This window comes from Danio rerio, chromosome 13 (genome assembly GCF_049306965.1).
Source record: "Danio rerio strain Tuebingen ecotype United States chromosome 13, GRCz12tu, whole genome shotgun sequence".
Classification (NCBI taxonomy): domain Eukaryota; kingdom Metazoa; phylum Chordata; class Actinopteri; order Cypriniformes; family Danionidae; genus Danio; species Danio rerio.
The window spans coordinates 17,575,590-17,588,093 of NC_133188.1; the positions used below are offsets into that span (position 1 = coordinate 17,575,590).

The window sequence follows — 12,504 nt, forward strand, 5'->3', positions numbered from 1 at the left end:
GGACCTCCAAACCACCTGACACACTTGGAGTAAACTTGGCAATGTTTCTGGCCAGCTTGTCAAGGTCTTTAAGGTCCAGACTGTATGACGATCTGTGACTGGCTATCACAGGCTCTCGTCGCTGTGGGGTAAGGTAAGGCTCTTCAGAAGGTGTTGGCGAAGATCTTCGGCATGGTTTCTCACCTCTTTCAATAGGTGAGAGCTCAGGAACAGGGGATCCTGTCCTGCTTGGCAGGGGCGAGGCTGGTGCACATCTTGTCTTTGGAGGTTCATAGCGCAGTGCATAGGCATGCCTGAGTTCACTGGCGGACTCCTCTTTGATGTCATCCACTTCCTGCATTAGTCTGTCGATCTCATGTCTTGCTTCGCTCAGGTGAGTTTCAAGGGCTTTGATTCTGGCCTTCTTGTCTCTTAAGTCCACCTTCGCTTCCTTCAGTAGCTGTTCAGCGTAATCTAGCTTGTTAGCGACGTCAGCGTGGTCTGCTCTGGCTTGTTCTCTTTCTTCTGTGATGGCTGTTAAAGCTTCTTGTAGTTTGTCGATCTCCTCTGTGGTACCTTCATCCACCTCACTTGGTTGCTCCAGACGTTCCTGAGCCTCTAGCTCTAGCTGCTCGATGCGGGCTTGCAGGCGTGTCAGCTTGTGTTGGAGTTGGGAGGCGTGTCTGTCACTCAATTTGAGGGTGGCTATGAGTGTGTGACTCAAAGTACCAGTGATTTTGGCCAGCTCCTTGTGGTTGAAGCTTTGACTTGGGTCTTGCTTCATGATGCTGTCTATGTTCTCATCCAATTGGTTTTGCGTCAGGGGCTGCAGTGTTTCGGCAGCTTTAGGGAGGAGACTGCCTGTTACAACGCTCAGCCATGTTTCCAGGTCCTTCCAGTGGCCAACAGGATCTTTGGAGTGAGCCATGTTTTGCGGCGGGGGAGGACTTAGGATTTTAACTGACACAGACCTTGAAGAGAGATAGAGAGGAGAAAGAAAAAAAACAAGGTAGAACAAAGCAAACAGACAAGGAGAAATGTTAATGTGCAATGTTAAGTGTGTTCTAATGTTGAGTGATGTGTGGTTCTCTGGAACTGTGGCCCTCTGGTGGGTACGCGTGTCTAACTGGTAGTCTCTGTGGAAAGAGTCAGTAGCACAGACACAGTGAGAGAACAAAGAAAAACAAAAGTGATAAGGAGACTAAGGAGTAGGGTGAAAATCTGTAGTTTCCACTTTCCTAGAGAGAGGGTTCCTTTAGCTTTTGTTAAATATAAAAATAAGATTTCTAAATACCAGGACTGAAGTTGCTATTAACTTTCTTCTGAAGTGACAGAAAGTAGGACAACAATAACAGTATTGGCTTCTGAATAGGATTGACTCCGTACACCAAATAAATTGTTTCTGGATGGGTGTTTAGAATTGGATCTAACGACGCCTATCTTCTTGGTGACCTGATGAGTGAGAAAGGAGGGGTGAGATCAGAAAATTTTAACAATTAAAAGTGTTCAAGTGTCCCAAACATCTATTAAATGTTTCTAAAATTCTCTGCTTTTTGACTCTCACAAGCACAATCCTTAAACCAGCATCATTAGTCTAGTTAAAAGAAGATAACTAGTAGAAAGAGAGAACAAAGGAGTTAGTTTTCTCTTAGCATTAGGTGTATTTAAGGATGTCAAAGCGGTGGCGCTGTCGAGTTGACACTACAAGAAGTGTTGGTTTTATTGTGTTATATAGTAACCACTTAGTCTACGTATTAGAAAAATCAGAATTTTCCTTTTGAAGTTGGCTAATTGGAGGGCTACTGCTCTACGACTAGGCTCAATGATGGCTTAGGTTGGTACCATTACAGCTCACTGGGCTGCACTGTCCAATTGCATCAATGAAGCAGCAGGGGGAGCACTGTCTGTTAGCAGGCTTAAAATAAACTAAATTTAATAGACTAAATTCAATTTTGAATTGAACTTAACTTTAAATCTGAAACGTTGTAATAACTTTTATAAGTTATCTTTAAAATTGATAAGAACACTTATGACTAAATTTTATTAATAATTGTTATTAAAATGATAGAGCCATGCATAAATGAACCATTAATGAAATTAAAATTTCAAAACAATGAAGTTGGTTAGAGTAACATTTAATGCAGTTTATCATTAAATTAAACAATTATAATTTATTTAATCAGTGAGTCTTATCCGTATAAATCAACAATTATAGGAAATGGGTGTTCCTAGATGTTGATGAATGGAAAAAGTATTTATACTTGTACAGGTCAGAGAGCATTAATTTATAGTCATGAAAACAAAACTATAATTCATCACTAATAAAACCAACAGCTTATGTGAGTTCAAACTGATTAAATTCAACAGGCCAGGTACAGCAGGAAAAACAAAAATAAAATAAAACAGTAGTGATTAAACTCAGCAGTTAGATTGTGCACACTTTGATTTACTTTGCGTTTGTTAACTTTTCCAAGGTGAGTAAAGAGAAATAACTGAGATGCAAGAGTTATTTCAAACATCAGCCATACAATGCATTTAAGACCACTAAATGCTACGTGCTATCTATTAGCCTTCGTTGCTACTGGAAATGCATAGACTTCAATGCAAACGCGTTAGCGTTAGTTTAGCTTAGCTTCACGCTATGCTCTTTGTTTACAATCCAAGCTGGCGCTGGCGGACTGCACATGCGCGCTTGAATGTAATTCCGGCAAGTCTCTCTGTACTTCCGGACCAAGGTTGCTGCTATGGCAACGACCACAAAGTGGAATAATAGCAAATTTCACAGTATCACTTGAGATGGCGGCGCATCTCACACTGTTCAAACAAAAAGCACTAGTTAGATTTTATATCTTAACAGTACTGAACGATTCTCAACTTATGAAAGTGAGATAAAATTAATCAACAGGATTTCTGAGATTAATACAAATCGTGACAGAGATATGGGGGATCTCAGCACTCTGTGTTAAGTCTGTTTAGACTGCAAACACAACCGTGGATTCAAACCACAATTTTAATTGATCAATTTTAAAACTTCTCCTATAAACTACGCTAGTCAGCTCTCTCTGAGCTCCGCGTTTTAAATAATTTGCTAAGTATTAGCAAATTACAGGGCAACAAGAATTTAGTTAGCTATGCTAAATCAGTTACCAGGAGAAAACACAGCTGAGTTTCCATCCGGGAATCGCGGCGTACGAAATCATACTGTGAAGGCCTTATATAACGTTATGAGATAAGCACAAAGGAATACGCTTTGTCTTTCTCTACATGCGCTTTAGAGCGGCTTACAGTTTGTCTCGGCGGACAATTCAAATGAAGTTTTACTTTCTTAACAACACTAAATGTAGTCAAGCAATAAAACAAATGGTACCACAATGAAATTGTGCAGTAGCAAATCTTTTGTTCCCTCTAATCTATTCTTTCCGGACAAAAATAGAAAAGATTAACAACGTGATTTCTGGGTTTTGTGCTTTAAAAGTTAGATCTGCTTGCCCGCATTCTCCACCACTATGTAAGAATCAGCTCTTTGGTTTAAATCATGTTTAAACTTTGGGGATTCGAATCAAAGATTCGAACATGATTCACATAGAATTATTTAAAGCTTACACTTAACTTAAGTATTTGTCCGGCAAATAGAACGTTTAGTGTAAAGCAATCCTGTATTATATTATTACGTGGCCAACAATAACAATATAAAAACAGTATCTAATTATTTAATAAGCAAGGTAGCAGTATCTGAAGCTGAGGCATTAACTTATAAAGCACACAACACACCAACACGGATCTTAAAACGAAACAAAAGTTTATTGCTACTCTATAACACAAAGTACTAATCTACGTAAAACAAACAAATGCACATACATACACACACGCACAAGCAGTTTGAGGAGAGTTTTGACTGAGTGGATTTAACTTCTAGCCTTTGCTAAGTTCTTAGCATTGCAACCTGAGAGAAACCATAAAAGCAGAGAATTTCGCTATTCTTTACTACTTAAACATAATTCACACCAGAGTCAGCAATGGATAGAAACCTTGTTTGTGCTACTTGCGTTCTGATGTAATTTGGTTTCCTTGACTGGTCCAAAGGGAAATCCCGGCGAAGCTGATTGGTCAGCGTAGCAACTTCAGTGACGTGATGGAATTCCCTTGTCGGTGAAGAGGGGTTTCCTTAGTCGGTTGCTAGGGATACGGATGTTGGACAAGGCGGCGTTCGAAGTCCTTCCTGGGTTCCTGTAGTTAGGATGAGTTTCAGAGTTTGGATGTGTTGACCCGATGGCTTGTTGTTGAAGCGGTTGCACAAGCAGATCGGGGGTCGAGCCGGCAGCAAGTGAAGGTCGCGGTCTGCTCCGTGATGTAACGAGGCTTCCGGCGAGGCGATGTAACGGCCACAGCACGAGAAGAGCGACGTCCGGGCAGCGACGGCGGTGACGACTGGCAAAGATGACCGGCAAAAGACGACGATGAAATTTCTTTGTTCAAAGTTTTATAGGCTTTGGTAGAGGCTGGGTCTACACAATGCTTGTCCAATCAGATAAGGTGCGGGGTGGAGTCACACCCCAATTCTGCCCTCTAGGAGGCCGGGTTGACACCTGGTGTGGGTGCTGCTTTGATAGCATAGTGGTTAAAATAAAGTCTTATAACGTCAACACTTTTCATAGTATGGTTTCTTCATATAAACCAATGCATTTAAAATGTTCCTAGCTTTCAATCGATACCAAACAAAGTATTTCACAAACATTCTGTAGATTTCATTTGTCACTGAGGGCTATTACTCAAGAACTATCTATAACAGTTTTGTTAAACACATGGAACATGTACACACAAAAACCTACAGAAACATAAAGTAAACATACATTACTCAAATAAACTGTTTTACTTAAATGTCCATTAAACTTTGGAAGCGTTTCTGATCGCTTCTGTGTCTGCCTGAGAATGTGTATTCCTTGCAGACGCCAAAGGACAAGCGAACCAAAAGGTACTTCTCAAAAACCGGTTTGGTGGGTTTTTGATTGTAGAGCCTCTTATTGTTTTAGGGTGTAAAGTTAATTAACACGCAACTGTGATGTTGACTGGCTAGGTATCCTGTGGATTTGCCTTTTGCTGGGTGCCTGTGGATTGCTTTGAAAATGAAATCAAAGCTCAGACATTTAGGCACCAACCAATCTTTTAAGGATAACATGGTCTGTGGCTTGTTCGGTTCTGGAACGATCCGTTGACTCCCCACAATGAGCAGGGCGAGATGTCATTCTTACCGGTAAATGCGAAAGTGAAAGCATGCTGAAATATTACAGAGAGCTGTTTATCCAGCCTGATCTCGGTTTATCCGTCAGGAAAATTGACCTAAATTACTATCTGTTAATTTTTCCATATTTTAATCGTATAATATGTTGTATTAGGCCTGTTGTTTTGTTCATTTACGCACTGACAGCTCGAAAGAAAGATTTACATTGATCTGATGCAGTCTCGGTTCATCTGCTATGTCTCTCTATAATTTAAGCCTATAATGCAGAATTCTAGCCAACGTTTCTTTAATAGATTGATTAATTCAATAGATCGATTTTTACAAAACCTGACAATTGAAATGAGGCTCTGTATATATGAGAAAGTCTGAACTCTGCTTATTATTCGGTGACGATGTCTGTGGGTTGTTAAAATTAAAGTGCACATTTTTGCTTCTAAAATATTCTATACACAACTGGTCAAAAGTTTGGGGTCAGTATGATTAAATATGTTAAACTAAGCTTCTTCTGCTCACCAAGGCTGCAATTATTTCATCATAAATACAAATTATGAAATGTTGCACTATAACTGTTCAAAAGTAGTTTATCATTTAATTTATTTATTTATTCCAGTAATTTTAAAGATGAAATTTCAGCTTCATTACTCCAGTCACATGATCCTTCAGAAATCACTAATATTAATTATTATTATATTTATTAATGGTAATAGTAATTAATAAAAGCAATAATGTCTGGAGTAATAATTTTATTTGAAGCTACATACAATAACAAAGCAGTTATTTAAAATTTTGATAAATATTTAACAATTTAACTTTTTTTACATTTAATAAATGTAGCCTTGATGAACTGAATAAGTTTTCTTAAAAACATTAAAAAATTACTGTAAATATATATACAGTGAAAGTCAGAACTATTAGCCCCCCTTTGTTGTTTTTTTTCTCTTTAAAATATATCCTAAATTATGTTTAACAGAGCAAGCAAATGTTGATAGTTTGTCTGATAATATTTTTTTCTCTATTATTATTTGTTTTATTTTGGCTAGAATAAAAGCAGTTCTTAATTTTTTATGAACCATTTTAAGGTCAAATTTATTACCCCTTAAGCTAATTGTTTTTCAGACTGTCTCCAGAACAAACCATTGTTATACAATGACTTGCCTAATTACCCTAGCCTGCCTGGTTAACCTAATTAACCTAGTTAAGACTGCTTCAATCTTTTACTTTCCCACTAGTACTTAGTCATTTTAGCAAACCCCTCAGATACTGTTGGCTGGTTCCTGTTGGTTGTGCAACTTTTTTTACCGACGCCATAATAATGACACAGATCACTGCCTATTCACAAGAAAAAAGTGATTGACAGGTGGTAATTATGTGTGTAACTTGCCTTTATTCATTTACTGTAAGATTTGTTTATGGGTAAAACAAAGACCATACAGGTCAGGTAGTTTAAACAGTAGGCTACAAATAATAAATTTTTCATTAATTAATTAATTATTCATAATCGAAAATCGAATTGAATCGTGACTTAAGAATCGAAAATGTAATCGAATCGAGCATTTGGAGAATCGTGACACCCTTGTTAGTAACCCTTTTGCTCAATTTAAGTAAACATATACTAAAACATTTTTTTTCCCTTTCTCAGGTGGCAATAAAAATGATTGATAAAACGCAACTGAATCCAACAAGCCTTCAAAAGGTGAGCTTCACATTTATTATTAAAATGTGCATCTTATGAGTATTTAATGTAAAACAGATTTTTTTAAGGTTGGTGATTCTTTGGTGCTGCTAGCTTTATATATTTTTTTTCCACAGAAAGTTCACATTCTGTTTTTTTCATTACGGTGTATATTATGTTGTTCATGGCTTGGTTGATTTATTGGTGGTGCAGTTCCACAATGATTCATAGGCAATGTTGGCAGTCAACTTCAGTTTTAAACAGAACACAGACTTCAGTGCTGATCTTTTGTGCTACCCAGAGCACTTCTCAGAGGCTTGTGTCATGCAAAAGGAAAATCCTTTCTTTCAGCTGGTTTTCTCAGTCACCCATCAGTCTATTGAAAAAGTAATGAACTTTACACCTCAAGCACAAATACTGAAATACACTAGATGTGCAGCAAAAACCTGCCCACCAACTGCAGGCAACAGCGCCACTCAAGCCACTCTTTACTGAAAACTGTATATATACAAAGTGGGCAGCACGGTGGTGCAGTGGGTAGCACAATCGCCTTTAAGGGTGTCACGGTGTCTTCGATTATCGAATCAAAAAATAGAATCGTCGATGCTGCCACGCCCCCATGTCACGTTAGCTTGGCTTGCCAAGCGGGAAAAAAACATGCTTGATGAAGTGCTTGTTAAACTGCAGACGCAGGAGACCCGTTGACAGAGCTTAAATCCTCTCTTCTTTCAATGAAGGTGTGGAAGTATTTTGGATTTCCAGTTAGTTATGTTGACAACGTTCGTGTTGTCGACAAAAAAAAAAAAAAAAACAACGCAGTTTGCAAGCTCTGCTATGTACGTATTACGGTTGGGATGATAGATGATGGGCGCATCGCGATCCTCCGCCCCCGCACCCGTTGCAAATCAGTAGACTGCTTCCATCTTTTACTTTCACACAAGTACAAGTACTTAGTCATTTTAGCGAACACCTCAGATACTGTTGGCTGGTTCCTGTTGGTTGTGCATCTTTTTTACCGACGCCATTATAACGACACAGATCCTGCAGAAAAAAGTGATTGACAGGTGGTAATTATGTGTGTAACTGACCTTTATTCATTTACTGTATGATTTGTTTATGGGTCAAACAAAGACCATTCAAGTCAGGTAGTTTAAACGGTAGGCTACAAATAATTTATTCGTTATTAATTAATTAATTATTCATAATCAAAAATTAAATCGAATCTTGACTTTAGAATCAAAAATGTAATCGAATCGAGGATTTGGAGGATTGTGACACCCTTAATCGCCTCACAGCAAGAAGTTCTCTGGTTCGAGCCCCGTCTGGGTCAGTTGGTGTTTCTCTGTAGAGTTTGCATGCTCTCCCTGTGTTTACGTGCGTTTCCTCTGGGTGCTCCTGTTTCCCCCACAGTCCAAAGACATGCGCTATAGGGGAATTGGGTAAGCTAAATCGTCCGTAGTGTATGTGTAAATGATTGTGCAGAGATGGATTACAGGTGGAAGGGTATGCGCTGTGTAAAAATATGTTGAATAAGTTGGCGGTTTATTGCGCTGTGGCAACCCCAATTTAATAAAAGCATTAAGCTGAAAAGAGAATAAATGAGTGAATGAATATAGAAAGTGTGGGGGAATATGGGATCATTACAGGCTGTCCTTGGTACTGATGCAATTATTATAGCACGGATAACTTGCACTTTACTTATTGATGTCATAAAAAACAGTGGTAACACTTAAGTTTAGGTCCCATTTCATGGGTTAAAGGTAAAAAAAAAAAAAAAAAACAGTCACTGTCAAATAAAATTAAAGAAAATATCTACACGCAAATGCATAAATTAATACAAAATAGTAACTATGCTTGTATTAATATCAGGGATTTTCCTGCCTCACAATAAAGCGGAGATATATGTATATATATATATATGTATATATATATGTATGTATGTATATATATATATATATGTATATATATATATATGTGTATATATACATGTATATGTATGTATATATGTATATATATATGTGTGTGTGTATATATATATATATATATATATATATATATATATATATATATATATATATATATATATATGTATATGTGTGTATATGTATGTATATATATATATATATATATATATATATGTGTGTGTGTGTGTGTGTGTGTGTGTGTGTGTGTGTGTGTGTGTGTGTGTGTGTGTGTGTGTGTGTGTATATGTAAGATGTGTGAGGGACCTCTGTAACTAACGGAGGATAACTCTATACAAAATGCATTATATAATATCTTCATTTTGATAGCCCCATCAAACATTCAGCCCAAATGCTCCAGAGAGACCTAAACCATATTGCTATTTCCATAGGATATATGACATTTAATAGGTAATTCCCGTTTATTTAAGAGAATAATTTAAGAATGTTGCTTATTATTTGGTTATCTTAAGTATAAAAAAAAAAAAAAAAAAAAAAAAACGTTGTGTTTCAGGACATAAGAGCAAGTAATAAAATTTAGACTATAGCCTAGGCCAGGGCTATTCTATTAGTTTGTCATGGGGGCTGGTTCGTGAAAAGTATCCCAAACGAAGGGCTGGAGAAATATGACTTGCTATATGAGTGATGACACAACTGCATATACAGTAAGAGCCCATATGCTGTATTTTTGCTCTTTAAGACACCCAAGTAGATTTTTTTCTGCATTAAAATTTTAATATATTGTATTTTGATGCTACATAACATCAGTGCATTGTACAATAGACTTTTATTTTTTTGTACAGACATATTCAAATGTTGTATTTCAGAGCACAACAAAAGCAGTGCATTACTAAAGTAGGCTTCTTCTACATTCAGACACATTTATATGTTATGTTTTGAACTGCTTAACAATTAGGGATTCAACAATTATAGATTTTGGTTGAACGAAAGTCTGAAGAATAATCATGATTTCACGGTTATCGCGTCTAATGTAAATTCAAGCTCTATATTAAGTAAGTAGCTATTTAGATTAACTGTTGTTGCCATCTGCGTTAACACATACATAATCATTTTAATAATTATTTGTCTAACTTATCTTTTTTTTTTTACCATGCACTAGGGCTGGGCGATAATTCGATATCGATAATTATCACGCTAAAATTTTTTCTGATAAAACGAAAATAACAGTTCGATAATTGCTCGATAATATTTATGCACTATATGCATAACATTGCGCAAGCATTTTGCAGCCTGCCCTTCCGGATGCCGCATGCCATACAAGTTTACAGCCATACAGTGTTAGTTGTACTTGAAGGAGTAAGAAAAAAAAAGGGTAAAAAAGGTCAGAGTCACAGACATTGTTGACAAGAAACGTCACTAGACCTCAGTCTTGAGCTACTTAGTTTTTTGCTAACTGACACAAAACAGCAACGTGCACTGCAAACTGCGCAGACGACTAGTGTCATCAAAAGCAGGCAACACCACAAGCCTGTTTCATCATTTAAAGAGCCCATATTATACATGAAATAGGGTCATATCTTGGTTGTAAGGGTCTCAAACAACAGTCTAATATGCATGCAAGGTCAAAAAACACTTTCATGGTCTTATAATCTGCATTTATTTTTACCTAATTATCCCAGCGACTCCCGTATGAATCGTCCAGTGATAGCGCGAAGCTAATCTGCGCTGATTGGACCGATGACAGTCTGTTGCGATTGGTCGACTGCCTTTAGTGAGAGAGTAAAATGCCCAACAGCTAATCAGCAAAATAAAAGTAATCACAGTTCATACACGCTCGATAGTGTAAGGCGTGGATTTTAGCTGCCAGTGGGTCAATGTAAATGCAGACGATGGACTTGAAAATACCGACGACTAACTATTTTATTGAGCAAAAACTCCAAAAACAGTTGAGGAGATCTTCTAGCTTGTCTCACTCTGCTCTTTTCACAGACACACACACATATTGCGCTCGTCCTTGCGCGAGCGCACACACACACACACACACTTTACCCTCCGCCAGACGTCAACGCGCGCGCATACACACACAAACACATGCACCTCCAGACGACAGCGTGCGCGCACACACACACGCACTACCGTCCTCCATGGAGCTCCGTAAACAAAGCAGCACGCGTCACGTTTTTAACGTGGCTTTGCACGCGATATGAGAATATAACCTTAAGCAGTACACGCGGTTACAAGTAACAAATCACAACTAAATACATTTGCAAGCTAGAGTAAACGAGGCAACAACTTTAATCGCACGTACTTACACTTGAGAAATGGAGGAAGAAACCCATCCTGACAAGTTACTCTTTACTGATCCTTCCTTTAACAAACGCCGATGAAGTATTCTTAGTAGCATGTAGTTTCCAGAAGTTTCCAACTTCTGAGGTTTCATCTTTGGGTAGAGACTCAATTAAATCCATCTGCAGTGTGACTTCAATCAACTGGCATGTTTGTGTGTGTGTGTGTGTGTGTGTGTGTGTTTGTGGGTGTGTGTGTCTGTGTTTCTGTGTTAGAGGGCGGGGCCGCAGGTTTCAAATCTCCCGGGTTTGCGCGTGCATGTGAATAACTTGGTTTCGTTAGTACGTCATGGCGAAACACCTAATGACTTGGTATCAAGGCAACTCGTTTAAAGCACTATGAGTCGACTCTTATAGATGAATCACCAGTTTTAAACACTGTACACTTACAGATTTAAGCCTTAGCTGGAGACTTCACTTAGAGCTGTGTTACAAACTACATGGAGGGGCATTTTTAAAAACCCATAATATGGGCTCTTTAAAACAACACCACCCTTATGAAGATGCTAAGAAATTACAGACCTAAACAAGTGCTGGTAAACTAGGACAACTACCCAGCAGAGTCTCATGTCATCATTTTCGAAAGCCGTGCCTTACGAGATAAAACCCCAAAAAGATAGACGAAAGATATGACAGACAAAATATCTCAATCACATCTCAATGAACACTTGAAGCTTGCTCTACAGGCTGCATTAAGGAAATTTACAATACAACATTTACACTAATAAAAAATAATATAATAAAGTAGCAAATTCAAACAAAGTATCAAACAAAAATTTGTTAAACTCTAGTAAGGGGACCATAGTGAAGCCAAACAAAAGAAAGAAATATAACAAAACAATTCTAATTTATGAATAACCCCTCTTACCTCACTAAAAACTGATGAAAAGAAAAAAGTCTTTCAGCGCAGTGCGCCGCATTCTTCCGTATAAAATAAATATAAAGATGACGTTCATCTCTTACCTGATGTCTTTAACAATACATTATCTACGTGTTTGCAAAATGGAAGTCGTACGACATCTTCCCTATCCACTTTACTCTGAGAAAAGAGTGAATTTGAGGAGATATAGCTCATATAGAGATATTGTCGGGAAAGAGCCGAGCCAAAAAATAACATACAAATCAATCTAAATAAATATGAACAAAACTCACAAAATTTGTCAAAGTGGTTGAAAGTAATGCAAAATAATTTTCCCCAAGCGAAAGTTAAGCAAAAACAGCGAAAATCATAATCGGCAAAATACACGAAAAACGAGATCAAAGGAAAAGGCCTGCTCTCCCCGCGCGGCCACCCCATCTTCGCCTCGCCTCACCTCGCCTCCGAAACGAGGTCAGCTGCAGGCTGCA

At 37.9% G+C, this 12,504-nt stretch overlaps 1 protein-coding gene across 10 annotated transcripts in view; it reads left to right on the forward strand.

Annotated features, from left to right (window-relative positions):
• The window catches only part of mark3a (MAP/microtubule affinity-regulating kinase 3a), an 88,116-nt gene that overhangs the window by 15,113 nt on the left and 60,499 nt on the right, over positions 1 to 12,504 (forward strand). For all 10 annotated transcript variants that reach the window (XM_068224928.2, XM_005156628.6, XM_021480523.3 and 7 more), the window contains 1 exon segment: positions 6,858 to 6,911. In XM_068224928.2, the coding sequence (XP_068081029.1) occupies positions 6,858 to 6,911 (54 nt within the window).